The 16,427-nt window shown below is 45.2% G+C and overlaps 1 protein-coding gene across 6 annotated transcripts in view; it reads left to right on the top strand.

The window, feature by feature from the left end:
• The first annotated feature begins 981 nt into the window (after positions 1-981).
• SECISBP2 (SECIS binding protein 2) overlaps positions 982-16,427 on the top strand; it is a 40,236-nt gene continuing 24,790 nt past the window's right edge. For 4 of the 6 annotated variants that reach the window (XM_087444778.1, XM_087444776.1, XM_004428311.3 and 1 more), the window contains exons 1-7: positions 982-1,110; positions 1,972-2,117; positions 7,877-8,126; positions 8,352-8,475; positions 9,761-9,990; positions 12,555-12,633; positions 14,404-14,609. In XM_087444778.1, the coding sequence (XP_087300904.1) occupies positions 1,075-1,110; positions 1,972-2,117; positions 7,877-8,126; positions 8,352-8,475; positions 9,761-9,990; positions 12,555-12,633; positions 14,404-14,609 (1,071 nt within the window). In that variant the 5' untranslated portion in view covers positions 982-1,074. The remainder of the gene's footprint in view (positions 1,111-1,971; positions 2,118-7,876; positions 8,127-8,351; positions 8,476-9,760; positions 9,991-12,554; positions 12,634-14,403; positions 14,610-16,427) is intronic. The other 2 variants (XM_087444777.1, XM_087444779.1) reach the window with 2 other exon arrangements.

The raw sequence follows: 16,427 nt of genomic DNA, 5'->3' as shown, positions 1-16,427 counted from the left end.
AACTTACTCTCGCTCCCAGGAGACCATCAGCTAGAGATCTAGGGTTAGCAAGCCAACAGAAAGATGCCAGAATTGCTAAGTAAACTCGTTTAGGGTAGAAAGGAGAGTACTGAGAGGGAGGGGTGGCTTCCCCCCTCAACCTCTGGCATCCATTGCTGCCAGACCCTAGGCCTCTCCCCACCCTGGCGGTGGGTGTGTGAGGCGTTGAATCAGCCTGTGGGACCCGCGCAGAAGGAAACCTGGAGAAGAACTGGAGCTGCCTGCGTTCCCTGCTTGAAATACCTGGTAGTCGCTCAACCTAGGTTTCCGGGCAAGAGACCTAGAAAACCCACAACTAGCCTCCAGCCTAGGATTTTCAACCCATTAACCCCTGTTGGTCAAACAGCCTACGCTGCCGGCAAGCTTGAAAACTGCCCGCACCTTTCTCCAAGCCCACGAGCCAGAGGGCCCTCGTCCACCGACTCCGAGTCCTCGTGTCCCCGTCCACTCTCACCCTGCCGTTAAAATGCGTCCTGCCCTGTGCCTTGCCTCCCTCCACCCGCGAAAACCCTGCCAGTGTCCATCTCCACCTTTCCCGGCACATCGCCCAGTTAGTGGTCGATGGCTGTTTGCTGAAAGGAACTGAGCAGTGCTCAGGTTTCCCGTGGTTCGCTCCAACCTGCTCCGAGTTCTGCAAGTCGAGGAAGGCGTCTTGCTGGCTTTCCAGGTCTGCAGCACTAGAGGGCGCGCAGTCTCCCACGTCCCCAAGCCGCCCCCAGCCCCCGCCCCGGCTCCAGGTGCGCGCCACCCCGCGAAAGGGCCCTCCTCCGGGCCCGCCCGCCGCCTTCGCCGAGACTCCGATGCAATCCGCCCTCCGCACACGCCGCGGCCGCGTCCCACGCGGTTCCCCCGCCCGCGCAGGCCCAGAGCCGCCGCCGCGCGCACTTCCGGCCGGAAGCAGGGCGGCCCGCGGCGCGTGTCTGTGACGCACTTCCTGGCGTCCGCTCCGAGGGCGGAAAAGCGGGGAGAAGGCGCTGTGCCGCTAGCTGACGGGGCTGCTGGCCTCTGCGGCCGGGCCTCCTCCGAGTCGGCGCCATGGCCTCGGAGGGGCCGCGGGAGCCCGCGGGCGAGGTGAGGACGGCGGCCCGGGCGCCGGGAATGGTGGTTGGCGGCGCGGACCCGCCCGGGGCGCGCCCACCCACCGCAGTTAAACGGGCGGGGGGGGACGCGGTCTAGGGGCCGCCCCCGTGGGCGGGGAGGCTGGTCCGAAGTCGCTTGTTGCGGTGTGGGAGGCGGCGGTCCGCCCGGCGCGCTCGGTCCCCCGGTGGAGGCCTGGCGAGCGCGTCACTGGGCTTCCGCTAAGTAACGACCGTGGGCGCGAGAGGGTCGGTGCGAGTCAGTCTCTGCGCGTCTAAACCACACAGAGAAACAGCTTTAAGTTGAAGTTCCAGGAGCTCGTGGTGAGAGAATTACCTCTAGCAAAGCTTGCTTTTGCTTTCAACAAAACGAGACACTTAGTGGGTCTCTGAGTCAAAAGCAGGCGTTTTGTGCGAGCTTTTTGAGAAAGAGGGTGGAAATCAGCTGCCGCAGCGTGTGGTGAGCGCCGCCGCTGAGCCTGCCGCGGTGCTTGTGTGTCTGACGTCCCCAGCTCCGCGGTTCTCCGCTATCCCGAACTGCAGCTGGAGAGGCGGGTGAACGCGACGAAACGCTGTCGCTTGTGGGCCCCACTGTGTTAGCTGAGTCGCATTTTACGTCCACTTCAGTTGGTCGTTCTTATTTTTCACTTTTCATGCTTGGTGGTCCGCTTTTTCTAGTAAAAAAAAAAAATGCATTGGGGGAGAAATTGTCAACAAATTCTTTATCAGAAGCGTTTGAACGAGAGCACTGGGATTAGCATTTCTGAAGCTGCTGGAAGGGAGCGACTCTAGGTTTTTTGTTTGTTTACATGTGGTCAATCTCAGAATGTATCCATAACCCCCTTTTTTTCCTCAGGGCCTCAAGTTGTCAGCAGATGTCAAGCCGTTTGTCCCCAAATTTGCTGGCCTCCGTGTGGCATGGTCAGAGTCTTCGGAGGCACGCGTGTTCCCCAGCTGTGCAGCCACGTACTATCCGTGTGTTCAGGGGCTGCCAGTGCCCGAGTAGGTATCCTTCTACGTGTCCTGCCTTACCTGGGGGCTGTATTTCCTGGCCTCAGTGGTGGTGAGGCTTTGAAATGTGCTGCAGCTAGCACAGTGAAGTTCTCAGAGCGGCTAGAGGAGATGCTCCTCAGCCGAGGGTCTCAGCCGGCAGCACGGCTTAGCTGTCACGGGCCGGAACTGGAGCTTCGACTTTCCTTTTCTTTCTCCGTACGCTTGCGGTTATTTTGGGCAAAGAGAGTATGGAGCCCGCGTCGCATTTATTAGTAGGAAATGAAGTTTCAGCGTTCACTTGTGCATACAGTTTAAAACTGTGCGGTGTCTCTAATGGGAGCCGAAATGGTAAGAAGGGTGGGCGAGGAAATGGGTCACAACAAAGCCCAAATAAATAAACGTGGGTTTTAGGGTTTAACATTTAACATCTTGCTCAGAAAAGGAGTGGGGGCCAGCAACCACGGCTGCTGCTTTGTGTGGGTGATAATTTGGAAATTGCTGAGTTTTGCTTTCAACCGTTTTTTATATATGTCCTGTGGAGATAGATTCTACAAATTTTGGTTATAAATTTTTCTAAATTTGAGTTGAAAAAAGGTTTGTGTTCTTTAAATTTTTTTTTACTTCTCAAGATTCATTCTCTAGGTAGTTACAAAATGGTTTCCAGGGGCCCGCCTGGTGGCATAGTGGTTAAGTTCTCGTGCTCTGCTTAGGTGGCCTGCGGTTCCCAGGTTCGGATCCCGGGTGCAGACCATGGTTTCATCAAACCATGCTATGGTGGTGTCCCATATACAAAATAGGGGAAGATTGCCACAGATGTTAGCTCAGGGACCATCTTCCTCAAGCAAAAAAGATGATTGGCAGCAAATGTTAGGTCAGGGCCCATCTTCCTCACCAAAAAAAAAAAAAAAAAAGGGTTTCCATTATTAGCTGAATTTACAAAAGTAAATGTTAAACCTTTCACACAATTGTGTAGGTTATTTGTAGATTTATTTTTAAGGCATGAATCAGCTTTATGCTATGTAAGAATTCTCGTCATTTGATATAGGTCAAATTTGTTTCCTTTTTTTTATGCCGGGTGGTGTGATTGAAGATACTTTATATTTCATATAAATTCTAGAATTGTATTGACACGAATGAAAATTGGAAAAAATAAGAAAATTATTGAGTTGTCTGGTGTATTTAGGAATATTGACAGTGGTGTTTTTTGACAAAAGTGGAAGTCCTGCCTGAATGTGCTGAAGGTCTTTGGTAGGAATACCCAAGTTTTCCACTGTAATTTCATCCTTTGTAAAAGGGAAGTTGGCATGGGTCTCATTTAGGTTGTTCCCTACCTTGGGGGGTTCACATAATAAAATACAACGTGTATCTCACACAGTGACAAGGACTCTTAAGTCACCTACTGGGTGGCATTCCAGTTACCCAAAATAAAGGTGGAGAACGTTCCTACAGCTAAAGCAACATTCTGGCAGTAATATGAATTGAGACTAATGGGAGCTCAAGTATGTGCAGTGCTGAGTTTAAAAATTGCATTTCTTAACTCTCGATCCGTTTTTAGCTTTGATTTTTTAAAACTGTTTTATAAACAAGGAAAAGATTGGCTGGCAGTATTTCTGTCTGACAAGAAAACAATTCAGGATAAAGGAGGGATGAAACCAGAGGGGCGAGGTTAGAAGGGACAAGAGCCTTTGAAGGGGGGATGAAATGATGAGACTTGACACAGTTGAGAACTGGTTGTCTAGTCAGTTCTGATATAAGCTAAGAATTGCATTGCTGTAGTCAGATTTTGTTTAAATGGTGATCTCTTAGTGCCATGAAGAAAAGGAGTAGCATTTTCTTTTTTTTTTTTTGGTGAGGAAGATTCTCCTTGAGCCAACATCTGTTGCCAATCTTCCTCTTTTTTTGCTTGAGGAAGATTAGCCCTGAGCTATCATGTGTGCCAGTCTTCCTCTATTTTGTGTGTGAGTCACCACCTCAGCATGGCTGATGAGTCGTGTAGGTCCGCACCCGGGATCTGAACCTGTAAACCCAGGCTGCTGAAGCAGAGCACACTGAACTTCACCACTAGGCTACCAGGATAGCATTTTCCATAAGAAACGTATTTCCTCTTTCCTGCCTGTGCCACTATAGCACCTCATTCTGTATGTCCCCTTCCCTCCTCTTCCCTTCAAGGAGGGAAGTAACCTTTTACAGCATCTGTGTACCTGCAGTACCGCTAACAGTGTGCTTCGAGGGACGTCATCCATTCACTTGGAGTTAACTATTGAAAGGCTACTATATGGAAAGCACTAGATGCTAAGGGGATTGAAAGACTGTCTCATGAGCTGTGCTCCTCTTTTTTCAGTCGTATATAGACTTGAACTGATGGAGCTAGAAGAAAATGTTCCAGTCTCCTCCAAATTTATGTTATTGACAAGACAAACATTAATAGAAGTATTCTTACATATAGTACTGGCCATGTTTGGAAAGTACTGAGTATTTACTGAATATTATTGTAACAAACAAATAGAGGCTATACGAACAAAATAAGTTCTCTCTTCCCAGTGATGTCCCCAGACGATGACTTTGTTGATTGTCATAGTACATGCTTTGTGACACATCCTTTGCAACCCATGCATGAGGGTGTGTTCATTTTGGGTATTGTTGTATACGTTCATTTCTTTCACACTTGCCACAATCCATTAGGTTGGCAGGGAGGTGTAATGTTATTTTTACACATGAGGAACTGAGGCTAGAAATGCTTGTCCAAAGTTCTTCACATAGGTGGTCAGAACCAGAATTAGCATTCAGTTCTTCTGACCTGAGTTCAGTCGTATTCCCCAAAGCTGCTGTTGCTGTTGGCAAGAGTTTGTTGAGTATTTTCAGCATCTTGCGATATACCGTGAAATGTCACAATGCACCAATGGATGCTTTTAAGTTGAAACCTCTCAGCTGTGAGAACTAGCAGTCCTAGCAGAGTGTGGTGCAGGTCTGTTTGGTGGGTGGAGGAGTGGCTGGATCCTGACAGGCCCTGGCCTGACGGAAGGTACCATGTGCAGGAAGTGTTGGGAGACAGTACAGGAGTAAAGAAGGTGCACTTGGGGGGGGGAAGCCATTAGCCAGTTGAAAGCCTGGTAGTGCAGCTGAAAAGTTAGGTTTACTGGGTAGGAAATAGGAGCTTTTGTTGGTGTTTTGAGTGGGGTCATGATCATCACTCTGGTGATTCTGGTTCGACTTTAAGGGAGGGGGTCTTGAAGGCTTTGACTGGGATCCCGACGCTGGAAATAGATAAGACCTGTGCGAAGGCTCGGTTGTCCATTTGGCTTTCAATGAGAAAGATGCTATCGTGGTTTCCAGTTGAATACCTGTGAAGAATTGTGGCATCATTCATGAGAATACAGGTGGGAAGTGGGGCTGGTTTGGGGACCAGACATTCAGTAGGGACATAAGGGGACTTCTATGTGCCAGATGGGGAAGAAGTGAACGATTAAGTGGAAATGACCTGTGAGTTGGAGATAGAGGCCTGGAGGTGGTGAAGGTGCTGGATTGCAAGTACATATGTGAAGTCCTGAGGAGAACAATGAGAGATTTGGACTCAGAACAAGTCTAGCAGTGAGAAAGGGAGAGTGCAGAGGAGGCTGTGCCCTGGAGGAGCCTTTAGAAGGTGGGCTAGAGCAAGGAGAGGGCAGAGGTTGCATGTCCAGGCCAGTGGAGCTTTCCAAGTGATGTGACAGAAGGGCCAGGCCCAGCAGACGCCATGCAGAAGAGGCGGCTGAGCTTGGCAGGAAGGAGGTCCTGGGAGACTTGGGGACTGTTGGCAGGGATGGGGCAAGGGGAACTGGAGCAGAGAGATCAGTGGGTATTGGACGAGTACCCCAGGAAGGTTAGCTTTAAGAAGTGAGCTGCTAATATCAAAGGGAGGGGGGCAGGACAAGATGGTGGGCATGAAGGAGATATGTTACTGTGATTCAGGGTCAGCTGGGTTCATGGCAACTGGAGTTTTACAGACAAGCCATTTGAAGCCCCAGGAGATGCTGTGGGGTGTCTCTGTGAGATTTTGTGTTGTGTGGTTCTCTGCATGTAATTGTATTAGCCTTGGGTGGAGAGAAGAAATATCAGCTTTACAGAGGAAGAAGGACCAGTGATGACTTGTCCAAAGTGGACAACTGGGTGGTGATAGAGCCACGACCCAAACCAAGGTCTCTGGACTCACAGAGGAAAGTTTTCTGGATGACAGCAGCCTCCAAAATCACCACTGGATCCTGCCCTGCTTTTCTTCTTCACCTAAATTTCATTGGTCTATTCATTTATCCATTTTTTGGACTTGAGATAATGTTTTTTACTTCTTTTTGCTATCAACCCATCTTCTTTGCCATCTTCTCTTGTAAAGAACAGATTCTTCACCATCATCGGCCCCCTGTTCTGTTTTCTGAGTATCAAACAATAAAACAGAGTCACATCTAGGGTTAGCATCTGGGGAGTGGATGAAGCTTTGAGTCTCCCTCTTCTCTACAGAGAGCAGCACTAGGCTAGGTGTTTTGGGGGGCAGAAAAAGGTCCATAAAGGGAGTTTTGTTGGTTTTCCTTAGGAATATTTCATTATTAGAATTAATTGCCCATAAGTAAAAGCTCTTACAAGATCTAAACTTCTATAAACATAATTTATAAATGTAGAATATCAGGAATTGATAGTGATACCAGGCAGTCTGGGATCCAGTACTGCCTGGAAAGGAGAGTGGTGAGCATGCCCGTGGGTGTTAGAGGTCCAGCCTGTAGATCAGGACTCCCTTTCTCCGTCCGCACAGGCTCTTACTCGCACAGAGTAGAAATACAACTTCTAGTAAGTGGAGGCTCTGTCCATATCTCCCAACAGTTGAACAGTTGCCAGATCATATAAGATGTCTCATGTTAGCTTTGGATTTCCCTGCCTTTCAGTGGACCAACTCACTTTGGAATTTCATTGATTTGCTGCTAGATAATTTTCAGCTCTGTAAATTCACAGAAACATCTGCTGGTGCTTATTTGTGGGAATGAAAAGGTTGTGATTTGTATTTTAACTCAGCTGCTTAGCATTTTGTCATTGTTATCCGCTTTCATTGCAAAATGGTTGAAACCTCTAAATTTGCTTTAAAAATCATTGTTAAATTATGTTTTGGTTTAGCCTAGTGGCTTGAGCACATTGAGGCAATAGCAGTGTTCACAGATGGTATCCCTCTTGTCAGCAGGGTGTGCAGTTCCTGGGCCACCGTTTGCACAATGTCCCTATTGTAGCTCTGGCCCTTCGAGTCAGCAAAGCACAGATGTAGCAGGGGGCTCGGAGCAGGGAAAGGGCTGGATAGGCTGGCGCTGGGCACCCAGCGGCCCCAGGATGCAGGCCCTGCAGATTGTTGGGGTGGAGGTTGCATTTGGGCTTTTATAGAGCCCCCTCTGCAGAGAGAATGGTCTGGATGGCCCTTTTGGCAAGGGTGGCTGAGAGAGCTTTCCCATGTATTTGACAATGTGAGAGTGAAAAGCTGTTGGGGCATCTTCAGGCTCCCTTGATGCTCACTGTGATACAGACCTGTTGTGGATGTTCTGGCTCAGTAGTGAAAAAGTAGAACTAGGTCAGCATCTTTCTTTGCAGGTTAAGAGAGAAATACTCAGAGGTTTTGTTGGCTTTTGATTAGAGATATTTCAGTGCAAAAATGAATGTCCTCAAAAGTAATAAAAAGTTTTAATTTATTTATTACAAAATATTAAGCCCCTTGGTATGTGCTATGAAATCTGCAACTAAAATTGAGACTTTTTATTCAGGCAGAAATTCTATACGGAAGATATGGCCTTTGGAGCTTCAACTTTTCCGCCTCAGTATTTGTCTTCTGAGCTCGCTCTTCATCCGTACACCTATCCTCCCTACACCCTGGAGTCTACACAGAATGTTTGCCCTGTGCCTGCCTCCCAGTACGATTACAGCCAGCCCAATTGTTACCAAGGTTTTCAAAGGATGAGGCCACGAAATGAGCACGTGTGCCCTCCCCCACAAGACACGAAAGCTCTGTTTAAGGTTAGTAGATGCTGTGGTTTTGTTGGTCACTTTAGCGTTTAAAATGTAAAGAACTGGTCAATTCTTGCATGATATTTAGGCATTGCTTATCTTTTTGTGTTAATTGATTTGGTCTAACCTTTTGTAAAATGATCGAGTTGTGAATACTTATGAATTTGCGATTTTAAATCTTTTTTATAGTGGTAGTTTTTTTCAATTTGTGCTACTTTTTTATCTTTCCTGCAGAAAAAAACATATGATGAACAAAAGTTTGACAGTAAGAAGGTGGGTGGAACTATGTCATCCGATATAAAATCATTCAAAGGTCCACATCGTGTGTCCATTCATGCTGACTCTAGCTTGAAATCAGGTAAAGATAACAAACCGTACAGTGTTATGTCAGCCTCCACCATCCCCCCCTGGAAACGTCACCGTTCTTTGTACAGCTGTCTCTGTGGGCTTGTTCATTGTGAAAGGTGAGGCCATCAGCCTCCCCCATCTGCCCTGGAAACATCACCGTTCTTTGTACAGCTGTCTCTGTGGGCTTGTTCATTGTGAAAGGTGAGGCTGTCAGAATTCCCTGGGATCCTGGATGCCTTTCCTCCCAGCAGGGACCTGTTGTGTGTTGGCTCTGTGATGTGCCCTCTGTGATGTTGTTAACTTGATTTACACAAGAGCTTGTCTAAGGTCCGTTGTACTGTATTTGACCGTGTTCATTCCTGAAATAGCTTCTCTGGTATTCTGTTGGGATACTTCTTAGTAGGTGAGATAGTTTGACTATGGTTTAAATCCCATCCAAAGCTGGGGCAGTATAGTAACTCAGAAGACATGTCTGCTCTGGGCTTGAAAACTGTGGTACCAGTCTGTGGTTGAAACTTAGTGAATCTTCATGATGTCGTGTTTTTTTTTTAATAAGTTATTTACTAGTGCAGTTTGATCACAGACATCACCTATTCATATAGTGACTTAAAACCTTTATAATAGTGTACTTACTGAAAATGGTCTATAAATTTATTTACATGTATAATTTATGTTACTTGGTATATAAATTTTTCTTTTTGCCTTGACTTCGCCCATAAACCATCTGGTACATGGAAATGTGAAAGGCAAGTTGAACAGTTAACTGTAATAACTCTGGACTTGGATAATTAAATGCAGAGGCTTTATGGTGTTGCAACCTACATCATTGTTCATTTGCATTTGAAGGAGAAAGATGGCAAAAAGATTATAAGTTTAATTCTACTTGTTTTCCTCCAAAATTCCTCTAAAATATGGAAAATTTATTACTTAAAGGAAGTTTGTTGGAGTCTCTTTAAATTCACAAAACTCTAAAATGTTTATGAAGAATAATTACAATGCCCAGCTACACAGTCAGGTTAAGGTAACTTTTATCAACTTCAGAATTACTCCTAAAGTTTGCAGTGTGTTTTGGCTTTTCTGCTTGGTGGCCCAACCAGAGCAATTGGTAGTTGTGGTCATTTATGTTTTCCACTGTTACACAGAAGGTTAACAACACTAGCAAAGTTAGGCTGTTTGGACAATAGCACGTTGTTGCGTCAGTAGCAGTAGACTGTCTACTCTGCAATGTAAGTGTGAGTACAGGTCATCAAACAACATCTGAATTGTTACCCCTACTTTTAATTCTGTAAATGCAGATGGGTATCATAAACGAACAGACAGGAAATCCAGAATCGTCGAGAAAAGTGGATCTGCCTCCAAACCTGAGTTTGAATTTACCAGGTTGGATTTTCCTGAACTGCAGGGTCCAGAGAACCGTGAGATATCAGAGACACAAAAGCAGCCCACGTGGGGGCCTTTATGCCCCGCCTCGACTGACATTTCTCTGCTAAGAGAAGTGGGGAAGCCTGCTGCGGTGGTATCAGAGGTGAGTGCAGGTTCCTCCTCTCTGAGTCCTCCTTTCCTTCCTTTCCTTCCTCCTCGATACACAGCTTTCCACAGGCATCTCTTCAGGCATGACACCTGACATGTTGGTGTGGGAGAGGACCTCCTCTGTTGTTTGAACTGTGGCACCCAGTGCAGCTAGTCTTCTAAAGGAATCGCCTGATATACTTGTTTTTATCTGGTAGGTAAAAGGTACTGTAGTGCCTTGAGGAGAAGATTCTAGCACAAGTCCAGCTGCTTAGCCTGTTGTGAACATCTCACATCTAGCATTGCATTCTGACAACACTTTTTCCCATACAGAGAGAAAGCTTTTTTGATCAAATACTAATATTTAAAACTGCATAGTGTAACTTCCAATGTTTTCAGGCTTTTTATCTGCACCTCTCAGTTGTTAATGATGTAGCAAATTCAGCAAAAGTAATTGCAGTAAGTGCATTATTTGCTGCTTAATAATTTTAAATTAAGCTCCATTCAGTAAATATTTTGTCTCAAAGTTTTAGTCCATCAGATTTAGGCATTTTCCTCTCAAATAGATTGATTTGAGACTTTCAGGAAAAAACATAATTGGGTGAGTAGTTCCTAAAATGGCTTCTGACAAATTTCTGCTGAAGGGAGTATGGGAAGGCAAGGAGAAAGAACCAGTGAAGAAAACAGAGCTCACCATCTGCCTGCATCTTGAATGGAGGAGGGATTGCTGTTCCCTGTCCCAGCCCTTCTTCTGGGTGCCTGGACAATACAGCCTGAAGGCGCGGTGGCTCCGAATGGTGCAGATATGCCATTCCGCATGCATTGACCCTTACACTGTGACACTACGCTGTGGCTGTGGCGAGTGAGGCTGATTGACTCGTGTGGAAGAATCGCAGTTTCATTTGGCAGATGTGTGACCCTTCTGTTCTCCGGCTGGGCTCCACATCTTCATCACGGGTGGTCATTGGATGATTCCAGGCCCGTGAGCGCTATACCGAAGTGGGAGCCAGGGCAGGTGGGAGTGTGAGTGACACATTTGCTGTGGTCACCTGTACACTGTGTACTTCATATTTGGACATGAAGTAAGGCAGATTTAGATGTACATACTCACTGCCTTATTGTATAGTCACACTCAAGTTGTGTGTAGTTTTTTTTTTTAATTTTCTGTCTAAAAGAAACATTTTTTCTGATTGTATTAGTAGTTTCTTTAAATACTCAAAAAATATTAAGCAAAAAAAAAGAAGAAAACGTAATTGTCTGAAATTGTACAACCAAGAGAAAACCATGTTGGGCCGGCCCCGTGGCTTATCGGTTAGGTGCGCACGCTCCGCTACTGGCAGCCCGGGTTCGGATCCCGGGCGCGCACCGACACACCGCTTCTCCAGCCACGCTGGGGCCGCGTCCCACATACAGCAACTAGAAGGATGTGCAGCAATGACATACAACTATCCTGGGGCTTTGCGGGGTGGGAGGAAATAAATAAATAAATAAATAATAAAAGAAAGAGAAAACCATGTTTAGCACTTCATTTTCTTTTTTAATGGTACTTTGTGGGAATTGAGGGGGATTCCCCTCGCTGTGGAATTATGCTTATGTATGGGCTTGTGGTTAATTTTTTAAAAAACTTTTTTGGGGGGCTGGCCCCACGGCATAGCAGTTAAGTGCATGCACTCCACTGCTGGCGGCCCAGGTTTGGATCCCGGGTGCAGACCAAGGCACCGCTTGTCAGGCCATGCTGTGGCGGCATCCCATATAAAGTAGAGGAAGATAGGCACAGACGTTAGCCCAGGGCCAGTCTTCCTCAGCAAAAAGAGGAGGATTGGCATCTGATGTTAGCTCAGGGCTGATCTTCCTCACAAAAAAAAAACTGTTTTGGCATTCCGTGTCATTAAATATTTTTTGAAAACGTAACTGTTGCTTTGAATCTTTGACATTGGTTTGTATAATTTACTGAACTGTTCTTGAATAGGTAAGCCATTTCCAGTATTTCATTGGCCTTTGTGAGCATTGTTATATTTATTAAAAGAACGGGCTGTGTTTAAATAATTTTATTTTTTATTACTGGGCTCAGATGTAATGAAATGGCAAAGTGAGTAAATTTAGGAAGCACATGAGCTTTAGAATTTATTTTAAATCCCTTCAAATTTGATCTTACCAGTTTTCTTTTACCTTCAGTGCTGCCTGTCACTTTGAGGTGTCTCCTCATGTCCTCACGGGCCCCCAGTGCTGTTCTGTCCAGCAGCTTTCTGTGTTTATAAAAGGGCACACGCATTACAATGCCCATGTTTGTTATCTTTGTGGACCTTTCGATGGATGTTTTGGAACTTTGGTGTTGTGGGCATGGTGAACAAGGGCTTTCACATTCATAGGGGGCACTGCAGCTGTAAGAATGGTGTAGGCTAGGGAGTGAGATTGGGTAGAAGGAAGTAATTGAACTTTTCACATTAAGTACTTGTGCATTTGGAAGTTCGATTAGCATATGTTTTGCAGATTTTAAGAATGGCAAGGGAAACTATATTTAAAAATTAAATGATTACTTTCAATTTGAAATAGTAAGAAAATAACTGGCTTGCTTTTTAGGGTGAAATAGTGGTGACCAGTACTAATCTGACTAAATCTGTAATTGATGCTGCTGCCAGTCCCTCGTCGTGTACCAGAGGTAAGCGTGGCTACCAAATCTTAGTTTAAAAACCAGTCATCTGTTTTCTAAGTTCATTCTTAGCCCAATGCAACTGAAATGTTTTGTCTTAAAGCCTTAAGGCAGCTGATGGGTTGTTGATAAACTGATGTCATTGTTAGAAGGTTGAAGGCCATAAACAAGACCCTGCGTCTGTGTGCAAGGAGTGTGAAACAGCAGAGAATCCTAAATGAAGCGATCTGTCCAATTCAGTGAGAAAGGTTATGAACTCAGAAGTGACTGCTTCCTTAGGTAGTACCCATACCAGTGGTCCTTAAAGTTTTTGGTCTCAGGACCCCTTAATACTCTTTAAAAAGCCCCAAAGAGCCCCTGTTTGTTTGCATTATAGCTATCAATATTTGCAATATTTGAAACTGAGAAATTTGAAAAATACTAATTTGCTTAAAAGTAACAATAATAAACCTGTTACCTGTTAACATAGCATATTTTTATGAAAAATAATTATTTTCCAAAATTAAAAAACTAATGAGGGGGCCGGCCCCGTGGCCTGGTGGTTAAGTTTGGCACACTCTCCTTCAGTGGCCCGGGTTTATGGGTTCAGATCACGGACGCAGACCTACTCGGCTCGTCAGCCATGCTGTGACAGCGACCTACATACAAAATAGAGGAAGATGGGCACAGGTGTTATCTCAGGGCGAATCTCCCTCAAGCCAAAAGGGGAAGATTGGTAACAGATGTTAGCTCAGGGCAAATCTTCAGTTAAAAAAACAAAACTAGCTAGGGGAGCAGCCTTGTTTGACATTCTTGCAGCCCTTGAACGTCTGCCTCCGGGTTCGGCTGTTTCCCCATTCCACATTACACGGCCTCTGGAAATCCCGAGGTGCACTCATGAGGGTGAGAGCCAGGAAGGCAGATGGCACGTTCCTCCTATCAGGAACACAGATTTGACTCTGTGGACCCAAGAGAGGGTGCTGGGGGCCTCAGGCCACACTTTGAGAACTGCTGGTCTGTCTTGGCCTGGCCCAGAAGTAATATATTCAGAGAGAGTTCAGTAGATGCTGCTTTTGAAATTTTTATAAGTAGCTTGTCCTACTGGAAGACATTTTTACAGAATTACTCCAAATATGTTCACAGGTGTATTTCCTTTTGCGTTCTCATGTTTTGTCCATACATGGTTCAGTAAAGATCTTCACTTTAGAAGTGACTCTAAGGATGTGTAGCTCTGGTGACAAGGACAGTCCATCTCACTCTGTGGGATGGCCACAGGCTGCCGACATGACCTGCCCGTGTCCTGATGGACATCCTTTTGTTTTGTCTGTATGTAGAGTTTCTCGGGCGCTAAGGAGTAGTGCTGCTGTACTTAAGCCTAAAAAGAAATAAATTACCAGTTATTGTGGTAGCTGCAGTCTAGTGGCCTCTGACTTCTGATGTTAAAGGGAAACGGCAAGGTCAGTAGGGCCCAAATTTGATCTTGAACTCATTAATTCCGTGTGTATGCCATGTGACGTAATTGTAGATTGTTGTTTTTTAACCAAAACTTGTTCGTTTATCCACTTGCACCCCAGAGTTAAAAGTCTAGTTTCTAGGAAAGTCAGTTACCCTTGCAAGTTAATTCAGCATGCATGTTCTAAGAATAAAAGCAAGTTTAGTGAATACTGTAGTTTCCGAGAGACTGTTTTGAACAATAGCCTAAATTTAAGTGTGCTCTGAGTAACTACTTCATGTAATGCATGTTTGGAATTTCTGTGTAACTGTTGAGATTGTTCAACAATTTTGGTTGTCTTTGAGCAGAATTATCTTGGACACCAATGGGTTATGTTGTTCGGCAGACATTATCTGCAGAACTGTCACCAGCCCCTAAAAATGTTACTTCCACGATAAACCTAAAGACGCTTGCTTCAGCAGCTGATCCTAAAAATGCCAGGATGTCGTCTTCTGAAGTTTTATCTTCGGATCCTTCCTACAAAGAGAAACATGTTGCTCATCATACTAAGAAGGTAAACATCACACTTTTATGTTGATCTTCTGTACCACTGGATAGCCTTTGTATTTTTTCTCAAATCCTAACTGACAGTGTTTCATTCTGTACTGTTGTCACTAATTGAGTTGGTTGTAGTTGCACCTTGAAACAAGAATAGGACCTCAGTCAAGGAACACAAGGAGTAGCTTTCATACATGAATGAGGATGTATACATCGTAGACCTGTGGACCGTTTGGACTTCTTTAAAGGAGAGATGCTGGCAGAAGTTAATGCCCTGCTGTGTGAAGTGGTGCATTTTCCCCCATCTTTTATCTGTTGAATTTACACTGCTCTTACCTACGAGGATGCTGGTAGCAAAATAATTGAATTCCATATTTTGTGATCATCTGACATATGTTACTGATTCTTAGTTAACTGCAACTTATTGTAAAATAGCGTTTCAGAATCCATTTTTGTCTTTCAGTTCAAATAATTTAAGCTGTCATTTTTATCGATGCTTAGATTTGTTTCTTGAAGAGACTTTTTGTTCTTATTTTTCACTGTGTACCGATATATTATTTTAGGTTGAAATGTGGTCGTGTTTAGTGCAGTGGTGTCCTATCTTTTTGATATGTGCAGTGTCGTAGGTCATTCCACACAAATGGGAGCTGTGTCTTCACACTCTGTTGATTGAGGAAAGCTGTGCTGGCGACAGTTACTGTGAAGTCAGGCCTGTGTTCCTGTTGCCCACAGCTTTATGCGTGCATTTGAGGAACACAGGAGGTGGCGGTGAGACGCCCTTCGAGTCACGTGGAGACCACCGGCTCTGAGACCCCGCCTGCGTCTGGGCACCGGCCGCACAGCAGGCTGCTGGCTTGTTCTGCGCTGCGGCTGCCAATTCGCCGTCAGAACCAGTTTTTCTAATATGCAGTTAACACTCTGAGTTAACTGAGTTTGTTTTATTTTCTCAGAATCTTTTTAAAAATTATTTTTAAATTATAGCCATAAGAAAAGTTTATTTTGGAAACGTTATAAGATAAAGATGAGAAAATTAAGATCTCCTGTGGTCTCATAACCCATATGACTTTGCATTGTACACAGCGGTGATGATAGTGGTCATAAGGGATTTTCCCTGTGAAACTTTTTGTGTGGTGAATTTTTATTACTGAAATAACAAATGTAATGCTGCAAGTATCTCATTATGAAAAGGTTGTCTTCCACACCTCTTCGTTGCCCACTCCTCAGGGAAGCCTGCATTAACAACCTGGTATGTGTTGCACCTCAGGCTCCTGAAAACGTAAATAGAGAGAGCTTTGGATTTTTGTTTTTAAGTTTTTTTTAAAAAACAAAAATGGGGTCAATCTATTCAAAAATTAAAATTACCCTTAAAAGTTGCCTTTTTCATTTAACAAAATATCATGGACAGCCCCTCCAGGTCAGTGGATAAACATTTTTTTTAATAGCTGCTGAGGCTTTTAGCTCTGAAGGGTGAGTTCCTGCTGGGGTTAAAGCAGGGCCCCAAACGTGAAAGGCCTGGCCTCATAGAGCCTCCTTTCTAATGACAGACTAGCCGTATGCAGACAGGTACAGGGCCCGGCAGACAGTGATTGTGCTCTGAGGGTGGAGGGGGGGGCAGGTGGAGATGGGATGACTCGAGCTAAAGTGAGGGCGCAGTCCTGGCCTGGATCTGAGTGTAACTGCAGAGGCCCTGAGGCCTCTTCATTTGAACTGATTGAGGAAAGGCCAGGAGGCTGAGGGGAGGGTGGGAGTGGTGAGGTCAGAGTCAGCAGGGCTGGGGTGGGCCCAGACATTGGTCGGATTTGAAGGCTCCACATGTGATTCTGATGTGCAGTCC

The sequence above is a fragment of the Ceratotherium simum genome, chromosome 20 (genome assembly GCF_057802395.1).
Source record: "Ceratotherium simum simum isolate JZ-2026a chromosome 20, ASM5780239v1, whole genome shotgun sequence".
Classification (NCBI taxonomy): Eukaryota; Metazoa; Chordata; class Mammalia; order Perissodactyla; family Rhinocerotidae; genus Ceratotherium; species Ceratotherium simum.
The sequence above is the reverse complement of the archived record's forward strand: the minus strand, read 5'-3'. Positions and strand labels throughout refer to the sequence as shown.